General features: G+C 45.9%; 1 protein-coding gene across 4 annotated transcripts; it reads left to right on the forward strand.

The window, feature by feature from the left end:
- Positions 1–614: 614 nt before the first annotated feature.
- Positions 615–21,399, forward strand: LOC100942491 (aldo-keto reductase family 1 member C1 homolog). Of its 4 annotated transcripts, XM_012803385.1 has the most exons (12): positions 1,954–2,008; positions 7,555–7,696; positions 7,988–8,035; positions 9,296–9,463; positions 11,381–11,497; positions 12,076–12,153; positions 13,030–13,152; positions 17,940–18,049; positions 19,037–19,202; positions 19,906–19,991; positions 20,317–20,456; positions 21,219–21,275. In XM_012803385.1, exons 2-11 carry the CDS (start codon positions 7,610–7,612, stop codon positions 20,453–20,455), a joined length of 1,122 nt encoding a protein of 373 aa, XP_012658839.1. In that variant the 5' UTR covers positions 1,954–2,008; positions 7,555–7,609; the 3' UTR covers position 20,456; positions 21,219–21,275. The 4 variants fall into 4 exon arrangements, with proteins under 4 accessions (XP_012658841.1, XP_012658840.1, XP_012658842.1 ...); XM_012803387.2 differs by lacking the exons at positions 1,954–2,008; positions 20,317–20,456 and adding an exon at positions 615–778 and having other exon boundaries at positions 21,219–21,399; XM_012803386.2 differs by lacking the exons at positions 1,954–2,008; positions 7,988–8,035 and adding an exon at positions 615–778.
- Positions 21,400–27,889: the final 6,490 nt, after the last annotated feature.

A 27,889-nucleotide genomic window follows, 5' to 3' on the forward strand; every position in this document is an offset into this window, starting at 1 on the left:
GAAGCTGCCGCGAGGCCCCGCAAGTCCGCGCTGGGGACACAGGGCACGGGCTGGGCTGGGGGCCTGGGGGCCAGGACCGGAGCCGGTCGCCCGCCAGGATGCCGAGCCTCAGGAGTCTGTAATTTAGAATGTGAGTGTGAATTAAGATCCTCTTAACCTTGGAGTTTGAGAGGGTTATGCGGACCTAGTGGAAAAATCCCAAGGAATACTGGTCCTTGAACCAGTGATTGTGACCCTTAGGTAAAGTGTCAAACTCCTGTTTACCGGGTCGATGGCTAGATCCCTCTCCCTGGACGGGCAGCCCTGTGAGAGCGCGGGCATGCTCGGAGCGCGCACGACCCCGGAGGCAGCGTCGCTCTTGCAGAATCCACACGCGTCTCTTACTCTCTGAGCACATTTTCTTGCTGTAGGAAAACCAGAGCGCTGTGCTGAAAGACCGAGAAACGGAACGCAGGCCAGCCCCGGGCGGGGGTCGCGGGGTGGCGGCGGGATGCAGCATTCAAGGGCCAAAGGCGGTGACCATGCGGCCGAATGGACAGGCGCACAGGTGCCTGCGGGGCGGGCGGGGGCGGGGCCGCGGGGCTGCAGCTGAAAGCGCTCTGCGCTGGCGGGGAGCAGGTGAGCGCATCTCGGGGCCACCTGCGTCCTGGCCGGCGTCTCAGCCGTGGCGGTGCGTCTGCGGGTCGTGGCACCCACGCCTCGCCTGCTGCTGCGTCTCGGGGAAAGGTGGGACACCGCGCCCCGCCCGTGGAGCGCCATCGTGCAACCTCTGTACCAGGTACGGGATTTCTCCAGGGGATGACGAAAATGTTTTGGGTATGGAGCGGCAGGATGGTTAGACAACATCGTGAATGTAGTTAATGCCACTCAATTGTATGCTTATGAAAGGTTAAAAAATAAATATGTTTATTTTACCACAACTAAAAAAATGATTTAGGGTCAGGCGCGGTGGGTCATGCCTGTAATCCCAGCACTCTGGGAGGCTGAGGCTGGTGGGTTGCCTGAGTTCACAGCAATGCCTCACGCTGCTGATGCTGGGACATTCGAGACCAGCCTGGGTGAGAGCGAGACCCCGTCTTAAAACACACACACGCACACACGTACACACACACACGCACAGCTGGGCGTTGTGGTGGGCACCTGTAGTCCCAGCTAGTTGGGAGGCTGAGGCAAGAGAATTGCTTGAGCCCAAGGGTTTGAGTTTGCTGTGAGGCCATGGGACTCTACCAGGGGTGACAAGTGAGACTCTGTCCCCCCAACAACAAAACCCCCCAAACCGCACAATAATTTATAGAAGGATAATTATAGCCCTCGTAGCAATGTCTACTAATCACATAAAGCTATGGCCCACCGGCCTCGCCACACTGCCTGAGTTTTTATAAGGCCCATGAGCTAAATATGGTTTATACATTTTTAATGGTTGAAAAAATGTAAAAGAAAAGTGTAAACGATTAATAGTATTTCATGACGCCTAAAAGTTATATGAACTTGAGCTTACTTTCAGCATTCACAAAGTTCACCGGAATTGCTGAACCGGGATCAGCAATTCCCAGGGGGCCAGGCACATGTGCTTCTTCAGGGATAATTCAGACGTAAGGTCACTGACATTTAGGCTGAGTTCTCTCCGAGGTAAAACTTTATCTTCTGCACCCTTTTAGGAATGTTTATACCTTTTGCCTTTAGTCATTTTGCATCCCGTGTGACCCTGAGTGGTGCCTTTTTGGAGTCACCAGTTATCAGTGTTGCATCACCCACACGTCACTGAGGTGTTTGACCTTTATTTTGTGGGACTAGTGACTGATCGTACTGATCTGTTCCTTGCACATTGGGACTAGTGACTGATTGTACTGATCTGTTCCTGTACCTGGGGCATTATCAGAACTGTTTAGTTTGCTCTCAATCTCCAGCTTCCAAAACCAGAAAGAAGTGCACACCTCTATTCTCTGACCTGACCACAATCCAGAAGGGAAAGGCACTCCCTGCCGTCCCGACATAGGAAGGTCTCTGAGTAATTAAACATATTTTATTCACTCTTAATATTTCAACCTTTCTTAAACTTCACATTTGTTTTGAATTCTTCAGTATAATTTTTGATTTGCCGCTTTTATCAATTCTACTTGTTCCAGATAACAATGTTGACCTGATTTTTATTTTCCGGCTGTCATGGATGTCTGGCAGGACTGGATGTCGGGAGGCAGTTTTGTATTTTCAGGATGGTTTGGTGCAGCCTTTGAAACCAGCTTGGCTTTCTAGCAATAACACAATATTTAGATTCGTCTCGAATTTTTCCGTTTCAAGAACGAACATAGCTAATACACTAGAAGATGGCATTCTCAGAGGGAAGTAGACTCAGTAACCAAATTTTGATCATTGCTGGTGCACGTGGAAATTTCTGGGGTTGAAAGTGTTGCTGTACGGTGTGTGACACCTTTAGGAGAGACGGGGCTGGAAAAGATTTTAAAGGTGTGAGTTCACATTATTTTTCAACTTAATTTGCTGTGTTTCTTAGAGTGTGAGGTGTTACTGACCATTAGTAATTTCTACTATGCTGACAGTTACTTGGCGAAAGAAGTTGTCTAAGTGAAAGGAAAATGACCAGAGGAATACGCAGGCCGAGACTCAGGTCTGAGGAGCACTGAGGAAAAGGAGTGAGGAGGGCACTGCAGAGGCTGAATCAGAGCCCTGGGCAACAAAATATCGCAATTCTACTGCCCCTGGCATGGCCGAGGGGACAAGTGGAAGGTACTCGGGAGCTGTCTTTGGGTACGCTCAAGGCTCCCAGCAAACTTCCACCCTCAGGGAGACAGAGATGAAAGCAGCTTTAGGAAACTAGGGGCAAGATCAGAAGTCATGGTGAAGGGTGAGGAGCGAGGAGTGCTGGGGAGCAGGGCCGTGACAGCAGGTTGGAAAGAAGGCTTTTGGGGGCTCTAATGGGACTAGGCTGAGCCCATGCCAGCCAGTGCTGCCGGAGAATCTGCACAGGCAGAAAATGTTAAAATAAATTTTAATCTGGCTTTTGAAAATAGGACACTTGGATTTATAAATCCTAAAAACTATTATGAATAGAAAGTCATAGTAACCAACATTTCGGAATATCATATTCCATTGATATGCTGTTTTCATGGTTAGATCTTACTTCATACACCATCTCTGTATTTTCACTTAACGGAATAGTTTCATAACTTTCTGTCCTGTAAAATCTGCGTAAATATTGTTTGTATGCATTACTTTTACTGTCTGCACTTCTCCATCCTATTAAACATGTTATCAAGGTATTATGATTGATAGACATAAGTTAGAATGATTTTTAAGGCCTTGGTCATCTTTGAGTGCTCCGCAGCTTTTGTCTATTATTAATAATGTTGAAATAAACACCTTTACATAGATCTTTTTGAAAAGTTAGATCATTTATTTAGAATGGGATCTAGAAATTGAATTTTTGTATCAAAGCTGAAGGTCTTAACTGATGTTTCCAAATCAGTTTCTTAAAAGGGTGTGCCCTATCAATGTCTATTCCGTGATCAGCAGAACAATCTCATTGCCTATATGGGACATCCTCAGTCAAAAAGTTCTAAGCAGACATATGGAAATGATATCATTTTAAAATATATATTTTATATGTGTAAGTTAGATTGAATATACTTCTTAGTAACTTGAGCAGGGTCTCTGTTGTGTGGTGGGGAGGAGGTGTTTTATTTATTTATTTACAAAATTTTATTTAAGGCCTCAAATCCTTATAAAAAGTGCATTACATCAAGGTTGCAAAAAAGATCCTTTTCATTTTCTGAGGGACTACTTATCTACTTATTTTATGCCAGGCTTCACTTCCTATTCTAATGTAAATGATACAACATTTTTTCTTTCTTTCTTTTCTTCTTCCTGCTTTGAAAGAGCAAATGTATTGAAGGGCTATCTGAATAGAATGTGCCAATTAGTCCTTATGGGAGAGCCATAGCTTCCTAGTGGCTGGACTTACCATGGGCATGTCTTTTACCCTGATCCAAAGGTCACTAGACCCTGAACTTATTTGGAATATCTCTCTTCTTGAGTTCCTCTTTTACTCACAAACTCAACCTTAAATTTTAAGCACTCAAGAATTAGTTAAGAAATAATTAACAGATTTAAAGTTAATTTACTACTTTAGTTTAGCACCATTTTTCTGTATAAGAATCTTTAAATTAATAAACATTAGGTAGATGGAGAATGACCCACTTCTAAAAAAAAAAGCCATGAATTCTGAGAGCAAATGCATTTTATAGCCCTTGTTTCAAAGTAAGATCAGTCCTACAAAATACAAAATGTTAAGAATGCAATTTACACGGTAAAAATGATTTGATATGTTTTCAGTATGAAAGTACTTTTGATTTCTTTACTGCAGGTACAATGGCATCCAAGTCATAGATTTCTAAGATTTCAAGTAGATCATTAGTAAAATGCCTGAAATTCTGGAAAAAAATTCCTCATGTTCTTCTAACTCATCAGCTTCCAAAGCTAATGCTTTGAAGGTGCTCAGGTCCCAACACCTGCTCAGTGGGCTCCTTCACTTTCTCACTAATCAGCCTGCACAGATCTCCCAGCTGTGCTTACAGCAACGCACAATGGAGACGGTTCTCTAATTCCAAGAGATCGTTCCTGTCTCCAAGCTTAGTGTGAACCTCACTCACTCAGGGACAGACTCCATTTAAAGAAGGCACGTCAATTTTGGGGAGTGAGAGACAGTAAGTAGCTGCAATGCTTGCAAATTCGTCATACTGCTGTCCCTCTCCTTACTTTCCCCTTCTTCCAACATGGTATCCAACTTTGATGCCTTCATTTTCATCCTGCTCCTTTAAATTACGCCAGGACGCCGGTCCTGCAGATGGTTGTTTTCAAAGACTTGCACAAGTCGCTTAGGTTTGCCAGCTGGTCTGCCCATGTTTCTATTTCAGGAACAGGATGCTCAAATCCATGACCTTGAACAGGAACTTCACTGAAGTTTTGGGCTTCTCCTTTGTTCTGCTTATACATTATTCCCGGAGCTCTTGGACTGTGGAGAACGGCACAGACTCTACCCAGAGCCTGGACGTGCCTCTGCTCAGCCAGGGCCTGGTGTTGGTTCTAATCGCTGGGCTTATCTTTCTGTGACTAATTTGATGCTTTTCTTAGAGGCCTTTTCCAGTTTCTTCACCTGCTGTTTATAAAGTCTTGATGCATGTTGTGTGGGCCTGGTTTTCAGAGCTTTTTGGAGGGTGAGCTTTTCACTTAGACATTAAGTCCTCGAGTTCTTCTGTGAGGACATTAGGAGGCCTTTATAAGCTGGTGCGGCATAGAGATTGCTGTCATCTTTTTCTTCTTCTGACTGCCTTTCATCTTCTTTATGTTGCCTTTGTGGATGGATTTTTGTAATTTTGGGTTCAGGACAATTGGGCAAAGCAACTATCTATCCACGATGGTCTGAGGAACTCTTCTGCAGACACAGGCAAGCTCTCTTGTTTTGAGCGACAGTGCACTTTCTTCCCCCTTTTCAACTGTAGACACGATTTTGCAGAGCAGCAATCATTTCTGGTTGCTCCATTAATTTTTCTTGTACCGCTGGCATTTTGCCTGTGAAGCTTTCTCTCCTTTTGAAGTCCCTTTATTCTGTGGCTGGCAAACTCTCCTTAGGGATTCATCCTCCAGGCCTCCAGCTTGGGATCCCACACGCTCCATTTGTTCCAAGTCAGTAGCTCGCTGCCCGGGATGTGCTGCTCCTTTGGTCTAGCTCAAGCTCACTCTTCTGCTGCTAGTTAGTCCGTCTCTACAGGCTCCTGCATCATGTTCTGCTGACACGATGTTTCTTTCACCAACATTTTCAAATTCTGTCTCATTGTTTCTGATGACTGTTTGCCCAGTGATTAGATCTGTAAGTCCTGTTCTGACTGGGGACAATGGTCTAAGCCACACAGCCACTGCACACTTCTGTGCCGACATTCTGCTTCCTCCTGCTGTTTTTCAGTCACAACCCTCTTTGATGATTCGCTGGACTCCTAGGCTTTGGGGGTCACTGGAAAGATTCTGTAGAATCAAAGGAAGTAGAAATTGCAATAAAAAAGTATCTTCTCAGTCACGGCCCATCACTCTTGCTTTACCTCGGTCACGCCCGCTGGTCTCCGGGAGTCAGTGAGCCTCTCGCCCGAGCCTGGATCTTCATCTTTCTCCGACACTGCCTCCCACCAACAGCTCCAGGAGATGTCGTAATACATCACTTTAGGCCTGGGAGGGATGGAACTTGCAAGGTTAAAACAAAGTTAGAGTTCAGAAATTTACAACCTAATAATATTATGCAGGCTCTTTCAATGAAATCTTCTCTAATACATGACAGAAGAGAAATCTGATGACCTCAATGAATGTATATCATTGCTACATAAATGTAGAATGGTCAATCTTTGATTATTAAAACAGCACAACTATTTTCACTTTTGTCTTTAAACTATTTAATAAAGTTCTAACTCTGATCCCAACTATATTTCTCAATTTGAATACATTAAAAAGCAATTAAAAACAGACATTATTTGCCCAAGGATGTGATGTATCAGCATAAAAGAAAACATACACATCAGTCTTCATGACCTAGGATTAGGCAATAATTTCTTAGATGTATGATATATGGTACCAAAAGCAAAAGTGACAAAAAATAGATAAGTTGAATTTCATTAAAATTTAAAACATTTATGCTTCAAAAGACACCATCAGAAAAGTTAAAAAACCACTCATATGAAAGAAAATATTTGCTTATCTTTTATATGTTGAAATACTTATACCTAGAGTATATATACATACATGTAACTTGATACAAATACTACAATGAAGACCTGGGCAAATTCTATGCATACATAGTCCTCCATAAAATGATATATACATGGCCAGTGAGTACTTGGACAGATGGTCCCTATGACAAGTCTTTAGGAAAATCAAATCCTAAAGGCACCATCTCACACTCTCTAGGATAGCTAGCTATGATTAAAAAGATAGTAAGTCGGAGAGGCTGTGGTGAAATGGGAACTCATACATTTTGGTTAGTAATGTAAATAGTGTAGCCATTTTGGAAAACATTTGGCAATTTTTCAAAAGGTTAAACATAGATTTGCCATATAACCCAGCAATTCCACTTCTAGACATCAGTGAATGGTTAAACAGAATGTAGTATATCCATAGAATGGAACATTATTTGGCATAAGAAGGAATAAAGTACTAATACGTGCTGAACTCGAAAAAGTTATGCTGAATAATAAAAGGCTGTTACAAAAAGCCAGGAGTTCTACGAATCCATTTCTATCACATTTCCAGAGGCAGCAGCTTCACGCAGACAGTCGTGGTTGCCGGGGGTGAAGAGAGGGGAACAGAAAGTCATTTCTAATGAGCGTGTGGTTTCTTTGATGATACGCATGAGAAAAATGGTCTACAACTGTATATGATACTGAAAGCCACAGAATCGTATGCTTACTTTAAAGGGGGTGATTTCATGGCATGTGAATTATTCTCATTAAAGCTGTTATTGAAAAAAATGTCCACTGTGCTATTTTCTTCCCTCCACAGGTTTCTTTTATCAAAGAAGAAAAGCCGCGTCTGTTTCACAGGAGAGTGGGAGAAGATGAGTGGTACCGTACCCCTTTCCGTAAAGCTGAATGATGGACATTTCATGCCCACACTGGGGCTCGGCACCTCCGCTCCTAGTAAGGTAGACGCCTGGGACTGGGCCTGGACTGGCTTGGGGTGGCGGACGTGGTTCCTGCCAGAAGCGGTCACCGTGTGAGTTTGGGAAATTCATGTGGGTCCCATTTCTCTCATTTGTAGAACACATCTCTTCAGGCTAGGTTAGCTTGTGCATCACTGTCCGTACTTTTCAAATTTACAATGCAGATCTGGAGGCCCTGCCTCCAAAGCCTCTGATCCCTGGAATAGGTCTGGGCTAAGGCACTAAAATTGACATTTCTAATGAACCCAAGTGGTTCTGATGCTGCCTGCCCAGGACCTCACTTGGAGTGGCACTGCTCAAGGGCCATCTTCAGAATTTGGGGTAAGTCTGTTTTTTGTTATTATCACTGGCCGTCCAGTTCTAGCCGTTTCACAGGGTATCAGAATAAACAAAGCCAGTTGTCATGATGACCATCTGTCAGAAGCTTCACAGCAAACTGGCTTCTGAAGAAGTCACTCTGTCACTTTTAATGTCCACCACCAGTCAGACTGTTTAGAGATAGCTTTGTGGCAACGGGACTTGGAGACAGAGGGACAAGTTAGAGGGTGGTCTGGGGTGAACACAGTCTCCTCAGGGCCAGGCTGTTAAGGCTGTGTGGGGGGAAAGCCAAGTGGGAATTCTCCCTTTCTGTGGGCCGCGGAACTCTGTGCATTTTTCTGGCTCCAACACTGAACACTCCCAAGGACACATCTCTGTGGTTCTTGTGATAAAGTTTATAATTGTTTAGAAAAGTTGTAGGATTGACTTCCCAACGTGTAAGGCACAAGGCTGTTAGCAAAAAGCCTGGCAGGAGGTGCAGCTTCTGGCTTGACGTGGCTGTAATTTGGGGATTGGAACTTGGTTGACTCATCAGGAGTTGGAAATAAAAGAAATGTGCCCAAGAGGCATCTTAATTACTGAGTGAGGTATAGAACCTGGTAATGGGAAGAGAAAAATTACGGACGGGCACAGGACAGCAGGTACCTAAGAAAAATAACTACATTTTGAAGGGGAAAGTGTCACCTAAGAACTAATGTAACAAATAATTAGATTTTTTTGAGTGAAAGAAAGTTTTTTATTTTACATTTATCTCCTTCCTCAAATGTTCTTTGAAGCACTCTTCCAAGTTTAGGCAGGGAAATCATGAATTTATTGTGTCTACAGTTACATCTTTGCATTGATAGATAATTATTCTCATTGAATTCCTGGGCTGAAACCAATTTAATAAACTCTCATAGAATGAATTAAGAGTATAAATCTTTAGATTGTGTAAATCCCTGGATCATGTAGATGGTGTCAATATACAGGAGGGAGTTAAAAACCAGGATCTTATGGGGATCTCTTCCTAATTTTGGAAGCTTAAAATTTGCCGTGGTGGGAGTATTTACACCACAGAAATTGGAAGACACACAAACCAGGACTTCTCCTCTTTAGGGGCTCGGTTGTTAAATATTCACAATCATGTATACCTCATCCTCTAGCTCTGTGACCTCTACTGCTTGGCCTTTACGAAAACAATAGATTCTGCTGAACAGCTCTGTGTATGGAATTGGTCTTCTGTTTGGAGTCAAGTTAAGTCTTTATCTTTTCACATTCTTCTAGGTTGCTAAAAGTAAGGTAGAGGAGGCCATCCAGATAGCAATCGAAGTAGGTTACCGCCACTTTGACTCAGCGTACTTGTATCTCAATGAGGAGGAGATCGGGCAGGCTCTCCGGAGGAAGATGGCCAGTGGCGCTGTGAGGAGAGAAGATGTATTCTACACCTCCAAGGTGCTGTGCTCAGCGGCACTGCAGCTGCGGGGAGCCCCAGCTTAGCCGTACAATTTCTCAGCAAATTTCTCTCTGTATTGGTCTGATCTTCATCCATGAAGATCATGGATTTGTACCATGAAAAGCCTGGACTCTGTATCAGACTTTGACAATAGGCTCTGTCCCTTACAGAATGTGTGACCTGGCACAAAATACCTAAACTCTATCCTTCAGTATCACGGGCTGTAAAATGAAGATATTAGTCACCTCCCAGGATTTTTATGAGCGTTACATTAAGAAAAATACACGTAAAGCTCATAGAAAAGTGTTTGACACAATCTTAAATGCTCAAAAATGCTGGCTGTTCTTATAACCGTGTTTTTTAAAACACAGGAATGACTGGGCCTTTCCAACTCTGCTGTACTCAAGTTTTGACAAAGTGACTTGATCTTTAGCCATAGTTTGAGGTAATGAGAGTTGGCAAGAAAGCGTGGCTTGGGATCAGAGGAGAATAGGATCAAATTTTAATTTTTTGATGTTCTGTTTTGACATTTCTTAGCCCCAAAGTAGTTTTTAGCCTCTCTGAGCCTTGGTCTTCAGATCTCAAGCTACTTTGTGGTCATTGCATATTTAATTCTTATCCTTGTAAAGCAGGAATCATATATGAGGATGAAATTAATGTCTGTGAAAGTACTGCTGTACTTTAAACAATATTCTTGAGCCATTTCCTCCTAAAATCCTCTCTATCCTCTGACATCATATCTACAACAAGGAGAAGGACTTAGATATCAGACTGCAGAGGAAGCTCCTGGTGTTTACTGAGCTGCTGCTGTCGGGAAAACACACACACACGTGCACAGTATATAGCACACACATATACACGCACACAGTACATGGCACACGTGCACACATGTGTGGGAACATGCACATGGTACAGATATGCACACAGCACACACACAGTACACATAGGTACAGTACACACACACATGAGCACACACGTGCATGGGAACATGCACACAACACAGAGTACATATGTCCACGCATGTACACATGCACACAGAGCACACAGCACACACACGGTACACACATGCACACAGAGCACACATGGTGCACACATGCACACAGCACACACATGCACACAGCACATACTCGGTACACACATGCACACAGTACACACAGCACACACATGCACACAGCACACACACGGTACACACATGCACACAGAGCACACACGGTACACACATGCACACAGTACACATACGTGTGCACACAGCACACACACACAATTTGAGGCACAGTAGCCTAGAAAGGCTGCGTTGCAGCCCATGCATGTCAGTCTCTGCAGTCTGTCAAGGGATCTTCCTGCCCTCTCGGGACCAGCAATGTGGCACATAACCGTTTCGGCAGGTGGTGCAGCTATAGCACCAGCCTTCCACATTCATCTTTGGATTCTCCTTTCATACAAAACATTTGTTTCCTTTACTTTAGTCATTTTGATTAATTTTCCCCTAGATTAACACTTCTTAAAATGAAGTGACTAACTTATTCCCAGGAGAGTTTCTCGTGGGCTTAACTTCCTATGGAAAAACACTTGGGGCTCTTGTCCAGCAGACAACTGCCCAGGCTGGTTTCCAGCTAATGTGAGTGTGCTAGGAGCCAGGAAATATGGGTTGTACTGGCAAACTTGGTAATTTTATATTCTGAAATTTGAGAAACTCTGCTGTAAAATCATACCTGTATTGTCCACATTTATTGCCTTAATTTAGTATGAAAATGTGCCATGGTGAGGAAGCACTCAGGAGCCTCACTGGGTAACTTGTCACGTCTCTGCTGCAGGAGGGATTCTGGTTGTCGAGGTTGTTTACTTGCCATTTTGATATCTCTCCTAAGGACTTTTGAGGAAATTATCCCACATGGCTGCTATTTCAACCATTGCAGGTGTGGTGCACCTTTTTACGTCCAGAGTTGGTGCAAACATGCCTGGAAAGGTCGCTGAGGAAACTGCAGCTGAGCTACGTGGATCTCTACCTGATCCACTTCCCGGTGTCGCTCAAGGTCAGCACCAGCTGTTCACTTTGCTGATCTGGGACAGCACAGTTTGTGGTCCCACCCCAGTTCACTCCTTTAGCCTGAGGGCAATGGGGTCACTGCTACCAGCACCTCCGCCTCAATCATGGGGGGGTGCTGCCTGTATTTTCGAGTTTCCACGCTCTGGCATCGCAGCCCATGCTCACTGGTGCAGGGAGTGTCCTCATGTGCAGTGCCGTTCAGGGAGAGAAAGTTTAATGCAGATGGGAGCCTGCATGGAGATGCCGACAAGATGCTCGCCAGGCTGAGAGCTCGTTGCAAGGGCTGAGGACCATGGGGCATGATGCCACCCTGGGCTCTGGTTAGGGTGGGTCCTAGGTGCCTCAGGTGGACCTTGACACAGACAGTATTTATGAAACTTTGAGCACTTCAAAGCATTTCTAGGAAGTGTTTCCTCAGTGTACTTCCTTCGCCTTTAGCCTAACTTTACAACCCTCCCAAGAATAAGGACACACTGTTCCATTGATCTCAAGGTCTCAGGCCCCCAACAGCTGGGCTGGGGTCAGGCGGCCTTGTACAAGCTGTCCTTCTCTCCTGTATTCCAGCCTGGGGAGGACTTTTTCCCAAAGGACACAGATGGAAAAATCATTTTTGATACTGTGGATCTCTGCAGCACGTGGGAGGTGAGTGAAGTTCCAGAGAGGCCGTGTCTACACCTTGAGAATTCAGGAAAGGGGCTCAGGAAAGAGGGATCTGGCCCAGTTTTGCCCATTCAAGCTCAGGAGCACCCCCGCCTGGCCCTGTGCCTCTGTTGTCACATGCTATTCCCTTAGTCATCCCATATACGTGTTTACTGAGTGGCTGGTGTGCCGCACTCTGCTCCACGCACTCGGGCAGCATCGGGGAACAGCGAGGTCCCGGGTGTGGAGTGGCAGGGCAGAGCTGAGTGGAGGATGGAGTACCTGGGTGGGTTTGGGGCACAGATCAGCAATTAAGGACGGAGTAGCGGGGAGGCCTCTTTGAAAGGGTGATGTTTGAGCAAAGAGTTGCAGTAAATGGAAGAACTGATTGTATGGGTGTCTGGAGACACAGTGGCACAGGGAGAAAGTGGGCCAAGGCAAACCTTTTAGGAGGGGAGAAACTGCCATGTTCAAGGAACAACAAGGGGACAGATGAGACTGGGACAGAGCAGGTGAGACGGATGGTAGGAGCTGGGGGCAGAGAGAACAGGGAGCCAGAGGGCTGGCAGGTGCATTCCTGCCTTCCACGCTGCCCCTGGCCACTCCAGCTTTGCTGATTCCAGGCTTTTGACTCCGTTAGTTCCAACCTGGCCACTTGCACTCTTTCCTTCCTCTACCCTTTGACATATTTTTTCCCTATTACTTTTCATTTTTCTCTTAATCAATCCCTGTTCATGATTGACACCTGCACCTTGAGAGCCTGGGCCTGCCCCAATCTCCTATGCTCCCACCCCCACCCCATCGGTATTGAATGCTAGCATTTATTTCTCTTGTCTAGCCTGTTACACAGGTTACCTCTCATCAACCCTTCCTTCCCAGGCCCTGGAGAAGTGTAAGGATGCGGGATTGGCCAAGTCCATCGGAGTCTCCAACTTTAACCGCAGGAAGCTGGAGATGATCCTGAACAAGCCCGGGCTCAGGTACAAGCCCGTCTGCAACCAGGTGAGCTCCGCCAGTTTGGCCACCAACTTCTGGCTCTGCTATTCAGCTTTCTCTCTCCTTGGTTTGACAAGGTCACCAGGGACATCCCCCTCTCATGTATTTTACTTTGGAACATCAGATGCTTCAAGAGAACAGAACACATTTCAAGTTATTGAGCCGATGCATCAGGCCATGTCACTTTGCAGAAAACATCTCCAGGCTTTCTCTACTAACAGCACGTTTACTAGGTGTTCCTGGGGTTGGTCCTAGGAGTGGGAGCCAGTAAATGCCTAACAGCCACTCCCCGTCACGTAGAAGGCCAGTAGGTCTGGAACGCAGGCATGTAAAGGAAGAGAGGAGATTCATCTCCAAGTCTGACGACCCCTTTCGGTTCTGGGCCATGAGATAACCACTGAGCCTGTCAGTGGCACACCTCTCTCAAACTCAGGGACAGCTACTGCATTTAAAAGGCTACTCTGGAGATGAATGATGATGGCTGTGGACCATGTCAATGTGCTTAAAGATACTTAAAAATGGTTAAGATGGTAAAACGTATGTTATGTACATTTTACTACAATAAAAAGTTAAGGATTATTTTTAGAGGCCTGCTCATAGGGTAAACCCACATAAAATGGAACCATATGAAGGATGATTATGACAAAACTCATGTGAGTCCAGGGACCAGGGACACTGCCTGCCACAGAGGCCATGCTGCCGTTGGCACATTTAACATGCAGACAGTCAGGAGAATCTATCCATATGTTAAATATTTGTAAGGTTTATTCTTTTGGATGAAAAATACAAGTAGGAGTTCTAAAATTTTTCTTTTGTGTCCCCTGGGAAGTTTACCTGCATTCTGGGCATCACTAATGTAGTAAAAGAAAAAGAAAAAGAAAAAAAACTGGTTTGACTGTGGTACTTGGTAAAGAATCAAAAAGGAAGCCAGACCCTCCCCTGAGCTCTAAAGGGTGAAAGGCATGGGGCCCAGTGGAGGCTGAGTGGTTGAGAGGGAGACCGCAGAGCATGGAAAGCTTGAGCCGAAGTATGGCTCACTACGGTCTGTGCAGCACACGGGGCCCAGTGAGCAGTCAGCTCGGTGAGGTGTGACAGGGTCCAGGACTGCTTTTACTCCAACAAATTGCCCGGCCTCCTCCTGGGTGTTCATGGCTGAGGCAGCAAACATGTGGGCAGAGTCATGGAGAGCCAGTCTGCACCTGGGCCTGAGCCAGCCTGGGGACCTGACGCCGGGCCTCGCCTGCAGGCCTGGGGCAGAGCACAGCACAAGGGAGGCCTGCCTGAGGCCTCTGGCTTCTCTTTACATCTCTGCCCATTCCTCTTATCACCAGAGCCCAGGCAAACAATGGAAAAAAGTGCATCCAGCCAGCTTCTTGTTCTGGGCTAGCAGATCAAGAGCTTGGAAGACATTTGTCCTCATGGTAAGGAGAACAACTGGACAAGCAGAAAACTAATAATTGTTCTTAGATACATCAAATAATTGAGGTCACAGGAGAAAATACTGTCCCTCAAATTCTAGAGACAGGCTGATACTAACAGTACCACCACTTCCTGCGGGGGCCCAGAAGCAGAATCCACAGCCGGACCCAGTGCTGGGGGGGCGGGTCAGGAGGACACAGACTGTCTTTGACAAGCTGCTGGAGGCTCGGCGTGGACGAGGCCAGGAAGAACTGCAGAGGGCTCCGGTCCTGGGGACACCTCTGTGCTGCGTGAGTTTTACCTGTGGGAGCCTACCACATTTTCATGATGAATATCAGAGGACCGTCTCAGTTTCTGGCCACGGGGCTCTGAAGTGGCCACTTCCTAAAGACCTCAAGTTGTGCATGAGCATGAAGGGACGGATGCAGTTCCAGCAGGCAGAATCCACACAGTCTGCTAAAAGGATGAAAAGACAAGCTCCTGAGGGGAGAGAATAACTGCAAAACACGTATCCGATAAAAGATTGATATCCATAATACACAAGGGAATCTTTAAACTCAACCAGAACGAATCGCAAAGAGCCCAACTTGAAAATGAGGAATGGATCTGAACAATTCTACAAAGATATACAGATGCAAAGGTTGCTGACATCATGTGTCACTAGAGAATTGCAGATTGAAACTCCAGGTACCACGGTCTACCTGTCACATGCATAGAACCCAAAATACTGATGACAGGACACACCGGTGGGAATGTGGTGACTGACACCTGCTCCCTGCTGGTGGCAGTATGTGATGGCACCGCCACTTTGACGGCAGGCTGGCAGCTCTTACAGAACTAAATGTGCTCTCACCCCATCCCATGGTCCAGCAATCATGTGGCTTGGTATTTACCCAAATGAGCCAAAAACTTACGTTCACACAAAAACCTACACGCAGTTGTTTATAGCAGCTTTATTCATAACTGCAAAAACTTTGAGGCAACTAAGATATCCCTCAGTATGTGAGTGGTACACCCAGGCAAAGGAATATTATTCAGCAATAAAAAGAGCTATCAAGCCATGGAAAGACATGAGGGAAGCTAAATGTCCGTTACTAAGTGGGAGAAGCCAGTCTGAAAAGGCTGCACGCCACAGGATTCCAACTGCATGGCACTCTGCAAAAGGCAAAACTATGGACACAGTTAAACCATCAGTGGTTGCCAGGTCAGGGGTTCAAAGGTGGGAGGGAGGAGCAGAGTGGACTTTTAGGGCAGTGTAACTATGGTGTCCTAGGGTCTGTGATAGTGAGTGCGTGCCATCTCCATTTGTCAAAACCCAGGAACTGCACAGCACAAAGAGAGTTGCTTAGCATAAACTATGAGCTTTGCTTAATAATAATATGTCAACACTGGCTTATCATTGTAATTAATATGCAATATTAATGTAAAAAAGTAATAATAGGCTAATTGGAGGAGGGGAGTGAGGCGATAGATGAGAGCTTCCCACTTTTAATTCAAACTCTTCCCCTGTAAACTCCAAAACTGCTCAAAAGAAAAGATCTGTGGTTTTAAGCGTGAGCCCCATGATAATGTATCGGTGTTGGTTTGCTAACTGCAGTAAGTGTACCGCACTAATACGTATGATTAAATTACAGGAGAAATTAGGGGCTGGGGTGGCAGGAGCAGGGTATGGAGAACTTTCCGATAATTTTTCAGTAAATGTGTTACTATTCTCAAACAATTCTATTAGTTTTATCATTTTTAAAAGTGCATCTGCACCCGTTGCTGGTTGTGAGTTGGCCCCTAGACAGCCCATCCCATTGGTGAAGGCCACAGTCTTGGCCCACATATCATCTGGACAAAGGAACAAAAAGAAACGCTTAAAGTTCAGCGTAAGAACCCTAGTCTCTTACTCTCCATGTGCACAGAAGTGAGAAAAATGGAAAAGTGAGATCACAGCACAGTAACCTGTCAGTTGGAATGTGTGAATGTGATGAGGCTGATGACTTTGTTCTGACTAATAACAACTGTCAATTTATTTCCACCTGATGGTAAAAGGGCTAAAGTGTTTCCAAATCCCCGTCCACTTGGGACGAGACTGAAGCCGGGGAAGGGGATGGGTGTAGTTGCTCAGGGTGGGGCAGATTCAGGGGGCTTTAAGGATCAAGCACAGGTGTCCCGTGTGACATGGTCAGAAAGGGGAAAGGAAAACATCTCAGTTCCTGGAGCCCAAGGATGACCTGAGGAAAAAGTCAAATTTGAGGGATGATTTCTTTGGAGAAACATCTATTCAAGTTCTTTTCCCATTTTTCAACTGGGTTATTTTTTTGCTGTTGAGCTATAGGAGATTTTTATGTTTTGGACATTATTATACCTGTAGTTAACAGTATGTTCACTTTAACATGTGTGCAGGATAGATCTCCTATTAAGTGTTCTTATTTTAAAAAAGCCTCCCGAAACAAACCAAATCCCAAACCCCAAGCCCAGAAGAACACAGCAAAGTTTCTGGAGGTGCTGATGTGTGTGGCGTCCTGACTGAGGTGAGGGTGTCACGGGTGCGTGTGGCTTCCGGACTCCTCGGGACACAGACTTTGAATGTCGCGCTTCTCCATAAAACAATTATATCTCAATAGGGTTAAAAACAGTTTTTGAGGATGATTTCATTGGCCCCAAGGGTAGCAGCCTTACAATGAAGCCTCTCTATTGAAGAGAAGACATAAAAATAAGGAATGCTGGGTTTAAAGCACTAAGAAAGGCCGAAAATTCTTCTAACTCTCTAAATTATATACAGACAGTAAGTGAGCAAGAACCACAGCTCCCACTGTGGCGTCTCAGTCTGGAGACGCATCTGTTTGTATCTCACCCTGTCCTCCAAGAGCAGGAGCTAATTGCTGACTCTGTATTGCTCTGCTAGCCCTGGGCTGTGATTTAAAGTAAAGCCTTTGGTACAGCTGCTGAGTGATGGGTGATGACCCGTGAGTTGACCAATGTTGCTGGTATTTTTTTTTTTTTTAAAGAGACAGAGCCTCACTCTGTCACCCTGGGTAGAGTGCCATGGTGCCGTAGCTCACAGCAACCTCAAACTCTCGGGCTCAAGTGATTCTCTTGCTTCAGCCTTTCAAGTAACTGGACTATAGGCATCTGCTACAATGCTCGGGTATTTTTTAGAGATGGGGTCTCACTCTTGCTCAGGCTGGTGTGGAACTCCTGAGTTCAGGCGATCCACCCCCCTCAGACTTCCAATGTGCTGAGATTACAGGCGTGAGTCACCGTGCCCAGCCTTGTTGCTGGTGGCCTTGAGTATTTTTGATACCATGCAATACAGCTCTGTGTGTTTCTGGTAAATTTGGCTTTGGTAGTCCTGTAACCTCACACTCCTGGTTGGTCCTGTGCAGGTGGAATGCCATCCTTACTACAACCGGAGCCAGCTCCTGGAGTTCTGCAAGTCCAAAGACATCGTCTTGGCTGCGTATGGGGCCTTGGGCACCGACTCAGCCAAGGACTGGTAATCATCTTTGTAAAGTTATTTGAATCACAGATATTGTACCTTCATCTCTCAATTGGGGAAATTAAAGGTAGACAGCAGGAATAATTTATTTTTGTTAACCTTTTGCCTAACCTAGACCTACATTGTAAGGACTCGATGAAATGCTATGATTAATACATAATGAAATTATTGAAAGTGTTTTTGAAATAGCAAATTCTTATACAATAGTTTGTTATTTACTATGGTGGAAATTCAGTCTTACTTTCAACAATTGCGTGTGCTTTATTTATTTAGTCTTTCACTAAGTTCTCAGAAATACTAAAAAAATGAAAAAAGGACCTGAATTTCCTTTGCTACCTTCCTTTCCTTCTTCTTTGGCTATAACAAAAGAAGCGAAACAGCTATTGAGACAGCCAGAGGGAAATAAGGGAGGTCCTAGAGCAGTGGTCCCCAACCTTTTTGGCACCAGGGGCAAGTTCCATGGAAGACACATTTTTCCACGGACCGGTTGGTGAGGGGATGGTTTCAGGATGATTCAAGTACATCACGTTCATCGTGCACTTTGTTTCTATATTCGTGTGTGACGTCATGAAATAGTTAGAAAGTCACCTTAATGCAGAACCAGTGAGAGCCCCCCTCCGCTCCGTCTCAGATCATCGGGCGTTAGATCCTCACAAGGAGCTGCAACCAGACCCTTCTCCCACGTAGTTTACACACGCAGTTGATGGCAGGGTTCTCGCTTCTGTGAGAAGCTAATGCTGCCCTGATCTGACGGGGGCAGAGCTCGGGCGGTGCTGTGAGTGATGGGGAGCAGCTGTTCATACGGACCAAGCTTCACTCACTTGCCTGCCACTCACCTCCTGCTGTGTGACCAGTCCCGGTTCTCTGTGGCCCAGGGGTTGGGGACTGTAGTTCTAGGGTATTAGGCATCCCCAGCTTGAAGACGCCTCCAAGTAAAGTGGATATTCAACTTCAAATGGGTAGCATCTCTGCTTCTCCCCTCAGGGTGAAAAAAGGCAACCCACATCTCCTGGAGGATCCAGTGCTCAATGCAGTTGCTGAAAAGCACAGGCGAAGCCCAGCCCAGGTGGCCCTGCGCTACCAGCTGCAGCGAGGTGTGGTGGTCCTGGCCAAGAGCTTCAGTGAGAAGAGAATCCGGGAGAACTTCCAGGTACACAGCAGGCAGTGGGGATGACAGGGCATATCCTTCGGCATGGCACATGGGCACTTGTAAGGGGTGGGCAGAGCTGTCTCCTGGCACACTCTGCGTGTCACACTGCACTGGCTGTCTCAGCCTCCCACTGCTGATGGGGTGACGGGCACTTGTGAGATGTGGGCAGAGCTGTCTCCTGGCACACTCTGCATGTCACATTGCACTGGCTGTCTCAGCCACCCACTGCTGACAGGGTGACGGGCACTTGTGAGGTGTGGGCAGAGCTGTCTCTGGCACACTCTGCCATGTCACACTGCACTGGCTGTCTCAGCCTCCCACTGCTGACTGGGTGTGTGATGTCCAGGAAGCGCAGGGTGCAGAGCCAAGGATGGGTCTAAATCCTTGCTCTGCTCCTACAGGATGGCTCTGGGTCAATCATCCCTTGACTTCTATAGCTGTAAAGGAATTAGATCATGTGAGATTTGGACTTTGCTACAAGAACAGCTACCCAATAAAAGCGTGAGGGCAGATTAGAGATGCCAGTCTCAACTGTTGGAATGAACAGATTCCCATCAGTTTAGCCACTGCATGAATCCCAGATATAGGATAAAGGTCTCATAAACTCCACAAATTCCTACATGAATCTGTGTGTTGGTGGGGAGGGAGAAGAGGGACAGAGGATGTCCCAGGAAACTGAACTGGCCTCTCACAACTCGGACAGGTTTTTGACTTCCAATTGACACCAGAGGATATGAAAACTCTGGACGGCCTCAACAGGAACATGACCTACTTTGATAGTACTTCTCTGTGAGTAACTCACCCCACTGTGGACACTGGGGGAACAACCAGCAGCAGAGGGAGCAGTTTCAAAGGTGTGAAGTCAGGTGCCTGTCTCTGCACTTTCTGCACACAGAGCGTGTGCACCTCACTCAGACCTACCAGGGCTGACAGTCACTCCATCCCTGTGTCCACATCCTACCACTCTCCCCTCTGGACCTGAGGCAGCCCTGCTGACCTCCTTGTACCCCTCACATGTCCCGGCCTGTCTTAGGGTGTGTGCAGTGGCTGTGTTCTCTGCCAGGAGAGCTCTTTGTCTGGGTAGCTCACTGGGCTTCTCCCTCACATCCTGCAGGGATCAACCCATATGCCGCCCAACTTCCCTGAAAATCCAACTCTTCAGGCGTGTCTCACCCCCCACCCGCCCTCCACGCAGCTTCATTCCCATTCTTGACAGATGCCTTTCTAACATGCCACAGAGTTTACTGACTTAGGGTAACCTTTTCTTTACTACTTCAGAGTGTTGTGTTCTGAGGGGAGCCTTTTTGTTTTGTTTTTGTTCTTAAACAACCATCTCCCTCAGTACTCAATAAACACTGGTTGAATAAATAACGAAATAGAATGATCCAGAGGTAAGAGAGAATGGAGATGCAGGCAATAACCCATAAACAACAGCAATATCAATCAATAATATTTAATGATTTAGTGTTTTGTATCTCAAAATTATTACTTTATACACAGTTTACATTGCTAATGTGGAATATCTACCTTGAAGCTTACTATAATTTTTTCTCCTATTAAAGTCATCGATAACTTATTTCTGAGTGCTTGAAATAAATTGAACAGTGAAATTTTTTATCACCTTTCTGACCATCACCTTAAAATATTTGTATTTATTAACCTTATATATTAAAACACTGGACATTATTTTAAAAGAGAGAGAATTTGGTTTTGTCCTCCTAGGAGTGCAAAGCATACACACAAATAGTTTATCTCCTTACACTGTGGCGTGACATCCCTGCACAACCTGATGTACTGGTGTTATCACGTACTTGTGTGTGTGGACACACTTACTGTCCACAATGTCTTCATGACAGTGTGAAGCAACAGTGCGCGGTTATTATAAGACAACTTGGATTTGCACTTACCTAACGGAAACTATGTTAATTTTCATGCTTCTGCCTAAATTTAACAGAATCCTGTCTTTACTCAGTGCAGAAATAGTTACTTGACCAAGACTCTCCCTTTACCTTTTAGATTTGCTCAACACCCAGATTATCCACTTTCTGACGATCTGTAACAACAGAGTCTGTGGCTGCTCTGGAGCTCTTTGATTTTGGCGGATGAACAGAGAACATCTCTTTCCATATGGCTAAGCCTGCTCCTTCACAAATTCGCTCAGGTCCCCTAATCAGGAAATAAAAGTCTCTAAAACTAATCCTTTTTTTGTCTGAAGAAAATAAAGATGTATTTTAAACAGCCCCACCCACTGCAGCTTTGGCACTTGCTTTTCTGTTTCCTCCTGTCTCACTGAGGTTGAAGCGTTGGCATCTCTGAAATGATCACAGGGGATGTGAAGTTCAAAAACCATGAACCATCTGGTAAACCTTTGCATTTGCAAAGTCGAGCTTTTCATCTCTCTGTAGTTCTTATCCTCCTACTCCTTTTATTCTGTGAATTTTCCATACTATATAATTTTATTAGAACTTAAAAATGGATTAAAAATTTAATCAATACATAATAACACAAATCTCCAAATTGTAATAAAGAACATTCATACCAAGAACACGGAAGTTCTCAAATTGAATGGAAAAAGATAAAAGATGCCTACACCCAGATGATCAAGATGTTATTATCTGACCAGGATTTTAAAGCAATCATCACAAAAATGTTTCAACAAGCAATTATAAACAATTTCAACAAATAAAAATTAGAAAGTTTCAATAAAGAGTCTCAGCAAAGAAATATAAAACAAAAAATAACCAAATGGAAACTTTAGAACAGAAAAATGCAATAATCCAAATAAAACTTCAGTGAATCTCATCAATAGCATAATGTAAGCATTAGAGGAACTAATCAGTGAACTGGAAGATAAAACAATATAAATCACCCAGTTGGACCACAGAGAAAAAGTAGTCAGTAGAAAGAACAGAGGCTCCAGGACCCGGGGAACCGTATCAAAAGGCCTAACCTGATTTGGCATAAAATCCACTGTGTCCCAGGTGGGGTGGGTAATGTGGCAGTTTATCAGGTGTCTGTCCCCACAGTCGTCACAACTTAATCAAACTTCAGCAGTTCTCTCGTTCTGAATAGTCTCTAGTTGACTGCATTCTCCTCCCATTGACAAGAGATATTCTTGTTATAATCACATTTTGTAAGAATTCACTGCACGACAGTTGTGCAGAATTTCCTTTGCTGTGATGCGGAAGGTGGGGAGGAGCCCTTCTCAGCCTCTACAGCTCTCACACTTTCCCATTTTCCTCTGCAGATGTGACTTTTCTACCCAAGAAACTGCTGTCCTCACGTCTCCTTCTGGACTTAATTATACCTCCTCTCTGTAATGTCAGGCCTAGATGTAAATCAAGCATATGTTGACTCACTAGCCCCTGTCTCCAGGCAATGATTCTCCAGTGACTTCCCAGGTAAATTAACGCTGGTCATCTACAGATTGGTTCTTCTGATTTTGTCATCAGACACTCTGCAGCACTGCCAAGGAGTGTCTTCCTACAGGTGCCACAGGGAAGTGGGCTTTGTGTTGGCAGGTTCAGGCACTGCCACTGAACCACATGTTATCCCTGGAGGGAGATGTGTGCTATTCTCTCCAGAATCAACAACAAAGTTTTATCCATTCTCTCTTATTTGTATAGTTTAAGAAAAAGATGAATTCTAACATAGTGTGGAACTAGCTGTTCCACAAAGGCATGGGAAAGAACATAAACCCAGAAATAAAACTGCTAACACAAACCATTAAACAAAAGAAAATAAACAGGGTGGTGCCTGTGGCTCAAGGAGTAGGGCGGTGGCCCCATATATTGGAGGTAGCGGGTTCAAACCTGGCCCTGGCCAAAAACTGCAAAAAAAAAAAAAAAAAAGAAAGAAAATAAACAAAACAACCTTTATGCCAATATCACAAGCTAACAGTTCACAAGGCAGGAGTGTAGTAAACAATGCTGCCAGGCCTATTTGGAATCACAGTTGTTGCCGCAGACGTCCTCGTCTCAGCAGAGGAAAGCACTCTGGTGCCTGAGTGGGCAGGAAAGACAGAGCCCAGGGTGCTGGTCCCACATTGTGCGCATAGCAGCCCATCTGCTTCTGCCACCTGGTGAGCCCCATGCCCAGCACCTGTGGGCCCTGTGTTGATGGAGAGCGAGCCCACCATTCCCATCAGCAGATGGCCGGAGCGGGTGCATGACTAGGAGCTCATTCTCTGCAACCAGATTCCCTGGGTCCTGTCCCCTACATTGCTTCCTGGCTGTGGATTTGGGGGCAACTCATTTAACCTCTCCATCCCTTTGTTTCTTCATCTGCAAAATGGACATGTTGGGGCTCAGGAAACAGTACTTCGAACTGAAGGCCACAGAAACCAAAGTTTTTCTCTGACCTTCTCTCGCCCTCTTGTCTCTCAGTTTTATTCTCCTCTGAGGCAGAAACTAGGATCCCTCTTCTCCAAGGCAGGTATAGAAACCAGGACTCCTTTTGTCAAGTCAGCCATAAAACCTAAAAATATTCCATATAAAAACTGGCCATAAAGAGATTCTCTGAGTCTCCTTGTCTGACTGCAGGTCATGAGACCCTCATTCAGAGAGGGCCCTGCCCACACCCACAGGGAAGGAGAAGCCAAGAAGGGTCCAGACGGACACACAGGCCTTGCTGGTTTCCCGGCTTGGCCTGTCAGCATCCAGTCATGTTTCTACACAGCTATAGATAGAGGATAGAGGTCCTCTACATGACAGAGGACCTAAGTATAAACATGGACAAGTCCCAATGCCTTTGAGTCTTCATGCTGAAGGCACCCATGTGCACACATTAAATAAATTTGTTTTCCTTTTCTCTGATTAATCTGTTTTTTGTGAGTTGATTTTTCAGTGAAACTTCAGAGGGCCAAGGGTAAATTCCTACCTTTCTGAGACTGAATTAATTTGATAGCATGTAGCAACCTATGTAATGGGATATGCAGCAGCTTATGTAACAGCAACCTGCATAATAAGATGTGTAGCAATCTATGTAACAACATATGTAGTGATCTATGTAACAACCTATGCAGCAACATGCACAGGAACCAGGACAGCTGCCTTGTAGAGACAAAGTGGTGATGGACTGGGACTGTGGGCTTGCACACAACCTAACAACCTATGCAGCAACATGCACAGGAACCAGGACAGCTGCCTTGTAGAGACAAAGTGGTGATGGACTGGGACTGTGGGCTTGCAGAGACAAAGTGGCAGTTTTTTGAAACATTCTAGCAATCACTAGATGTTAACAGAAGTTGGCATTTGGAAATTGATCAGCTATGGAATTTCAGTGTGTGGGGGGGGTCGGGCTTGGGGGAGGGGAGCTTGCTCTGAATAAACAGCAGCTGCGGAGGTTGCTTGGGGCCTTTTCCCTGACATGCATGGGGAGACCCACCTCCTGCAAGGTTTGAGCTTAGAATCCATTGTCCAGCCTGCTTCCTTGGCGATGGCACCAACAATAGCGTACACACACAGACGTGTATCTGGCACACAACAAATATGCAAGTATTAGTGAACATTGACCAAGGACTGGTGTTGGCACGTGGATGGGATTCTAAGTGGCAGGGGCCATCCATGGCAGGAATGCACCTTGGAAGCTATAGCTTTCTGGGTTCTTCTTGTGTTCAAAGCTCCAGAGCCCTGTTGGTGGTGTGTGGCTTTCAGGTCTGTGTTCCGTACTAGCAGAAGGCTGCTGGGCCCTGGAAATCCAGGCAGGAGTTACGCCATCAGCACTCTGTCGGCCATAGCTCTCAGACAGAATCTGTGTGGAAGTCGGGCAATTTAAAGTTGCAAGACCGCCTGGATGGTGTGGTTACCTAGAACAAGGACAAGTAAAAGAACTTAGTTTTGTGAAAACACACGGCCCAACAGTGAGGACATGCTGCAGACAGAGACCGAGTCTGGACCAACGTCATTATGAGAATGTCAGATGAGAATGGGCCATGACCAGTGTGGAGTCCAGCATAGCACACTGTGCAGCGTTACACCTGCATACACCTGTTTGTGCACACGAGACTCTAAGAACAAGGCCGAATTGCCCTCACACTTCAAGCTGTGTATAACGGTAAGGAAAGGACAATGAGGATGAGAGATGGACCAGGAGCACTGCTGCAGACACGTAAAGTGTAAGGCACCTATTAGACACCTACGTGGGGACAGGGAGACAGGAGAGAGGAGGAGGAGGTGGATGAATATATGTGTAACTTTATCATTGCTCAAGCTTGGAACTAATACACAGTGTATAAATCCAATTCCAAAGCTGTGCACTGTGTCACCCTGGGGCACTATAGTGAACTCACAGGAATGCCATGGGCCTGTCACCACAGAGAACACACACGTGGCCAGAAGGATGGTCCACACCGTTCCTCCTTGAGCACAACTGTGAGGACACAGACAGACACCCACCGAAGTGGGGAAGCAGGCCTCCGCACACATTCTGCACCCCAATTTCCAGTGTGCACAGGATGGAAACCTGGGTGCTCTAAAAAACAGCTGCTGCAGCTAACCACAAAACTGCCACTGGACCAGCAACCCCCCATCCCCTTGAACAAAGATGCCTGACTCTGTATCCTGCTTTTTATGCCTTTGGTTGCCACTTATTCTTGGATTTTTCCATTCAAATGTAAAGAGGAAGAGCCCATGGAGGAAGGGGCCTATTCAAACAGTCTCCTCTGGAAGCTGCTTGACACCATGGGTCCCTTAAAGAGCACACAGTGACACTTTTCTCCTGTGGAGCCCGCTCTGCACTCCCCGCTATGGGGAAGAAGTTCTGTGTGCAGAAAAGCAGAGATACCACCCAAGGGAAGAGGCTTTGCGAGCCCCACTCTTAGAACAGAAAGACAAGGCGTGCGGCGCTGTCAGCTCCTACCTGAAGGAGGGATGGGAAGTACCGTCAAGAGTGCAGCTGCACACACTCTGTGAGACTTCGCACGCTTTATACCTTCCCAGTATTTTCTTATCTTTGCTATCTACCATTTCATTCTTCATAGCAGTTTTACAAAGTGTAAGAAACCCTACAACCAAATAGGCAGTGCAAACACTGCCATCTCCTGCCAGAACTGCAAATAAACTTGAATGTTCATGCTCCTCAAATGCCATCTGCTGGGAGACTTAACTGACAGTTTTCATGTGGTCCTCGGAAGTAAACCCATAAAGTGCAAAGTGCTGTAGCCCATGCTCAGGATTCAGCTGCCCCAGTCTGCAGGGGAGGCCAGAACTTGCCCCCATCTAACGGCAGCTCTGTACCTGCTCAGCAACTTCCCCTTTCTGGCCCCACATCAGGTAACCACTGTCCTGCACTCTACTTCTGGTTTTGGTGTAAGTGACAAGTGACACGAACAAAATAGTACAGCCAGATTTGTGGCTCTGGGAGATAAAGAAAATAAATACACACACACACAGGAGCACACAGAGTGCCAGGCGCACTGCACCACTTCATCCTGATGCCCCTAGGTAGGCAGTGGTGACAAGTGTGAGGCTTAAGAGACTATCTACCCAGTCACACAGCTAACGCATGGCAGAATCAGAAACATGGAACATTACGTCTATAAGGATGCAGCTGGGGGCGTGTCAGAAACCGCCTGGTTACTCCACTGTAACGAGCCCCGCTCACAGTTCTCTCCTCAACAACAAACTTCTTTGCATCAGCTGCTGCCTGCAGCAGACCCCTCTGTGGGACCCAGAGCCAGGACAGCCTCACAAGCCCAGGTATGTGTGGAAGTCTGGGCAGGGAGGTGGATGTGGGAAACTGAGGAACAAGACGACAGTGAAGGGAACGTCAGAGTTGTAACCCGTCCTGGATGAGAGTCCTCAACAACCTTGTGAGGTGCTGCAACGACCCTGCTGAACGGGGAGGAGGCCGAGGCCCTGAGAGGTGAAGTGGTCCACTCAAGAACACAGAGCCCTCACCAGATTCAGCATTCCTGACCACGGTAAGATAGATTTGGGAAGTGACACTGGTGGAACTGTCCTCAAATTAGATCCCGCTGGCCCCCAAGAACCCCTGCCTGCCTTCCCCAGGCCTGGCACCAGATGGGGCAGCAGCTCTAAGAGGCTGGCACGGAGATGGATGTGGTGGGCATAGGAAAGGGGCACCATGGGGCAGACATCAGACTTTCTTTCTGCTGAGCTCCCTTTGTACAGCAGCCAAGGAGTCAGACAGAAGTACATCCCGGGGGGCATCAGTGTGAGACTGAGGGCACAGAGCTAGGCCAGGTGCATGGAGAGGTGGCAGCAAGGGCAGGGACCAGGGCCCTGGCAAGCACTAGTCCAGGCACCCACCATGCACCAAGCCAGCCGGGTGAACACCTCTGCCAGGCCTCTTTCTGATGCACTGAGTCTCAGTAGATTACACAAGCAGATTTGGGCAATGAGCCATACTTCACCTCTGGTTTGGGGTTTCCACAGTAATTTGACTTACCAGAAGACTTTGTTAAAATAGTATTTAAAAATTTAAATTTAGAGTTTAAATTAGAAAAAAGAAGCTTTGCTTTTAAACTGAAATGGTGTCTCCAATTTACCCCACTTCCCTTTCCATGTGTGGAGGAAAGGATTTTGCTTTGAATCACTGGGGGTCCTGGCAGGCATTGAAGGTCAGACAAGATGGGCCTGGCTGGCATGTGTGCAGCAACTCATGCTGTCCCATAAGACAATATTTTCTTAAAATGTGAAGGTAAATTTTATTCATGAGTCCTCTGT

Source organism: Otolemur garnettii, unplaced genomic scaffold (assembly GCF_000181295.1).
Source record: "Otolemur garnettii isolate 467f Iridium unplaced genomic scaffold, OtoGar3 scaffold00019, whole genome shotgun sequence".
In the NCBI taxonomy this organism is placed as follows: domain Eukaryota; kingdom Metazoa; phylum Chordata; class Mammalia; order Primates; family Galagidae; genus Otolemur; species Otolemur garnettii.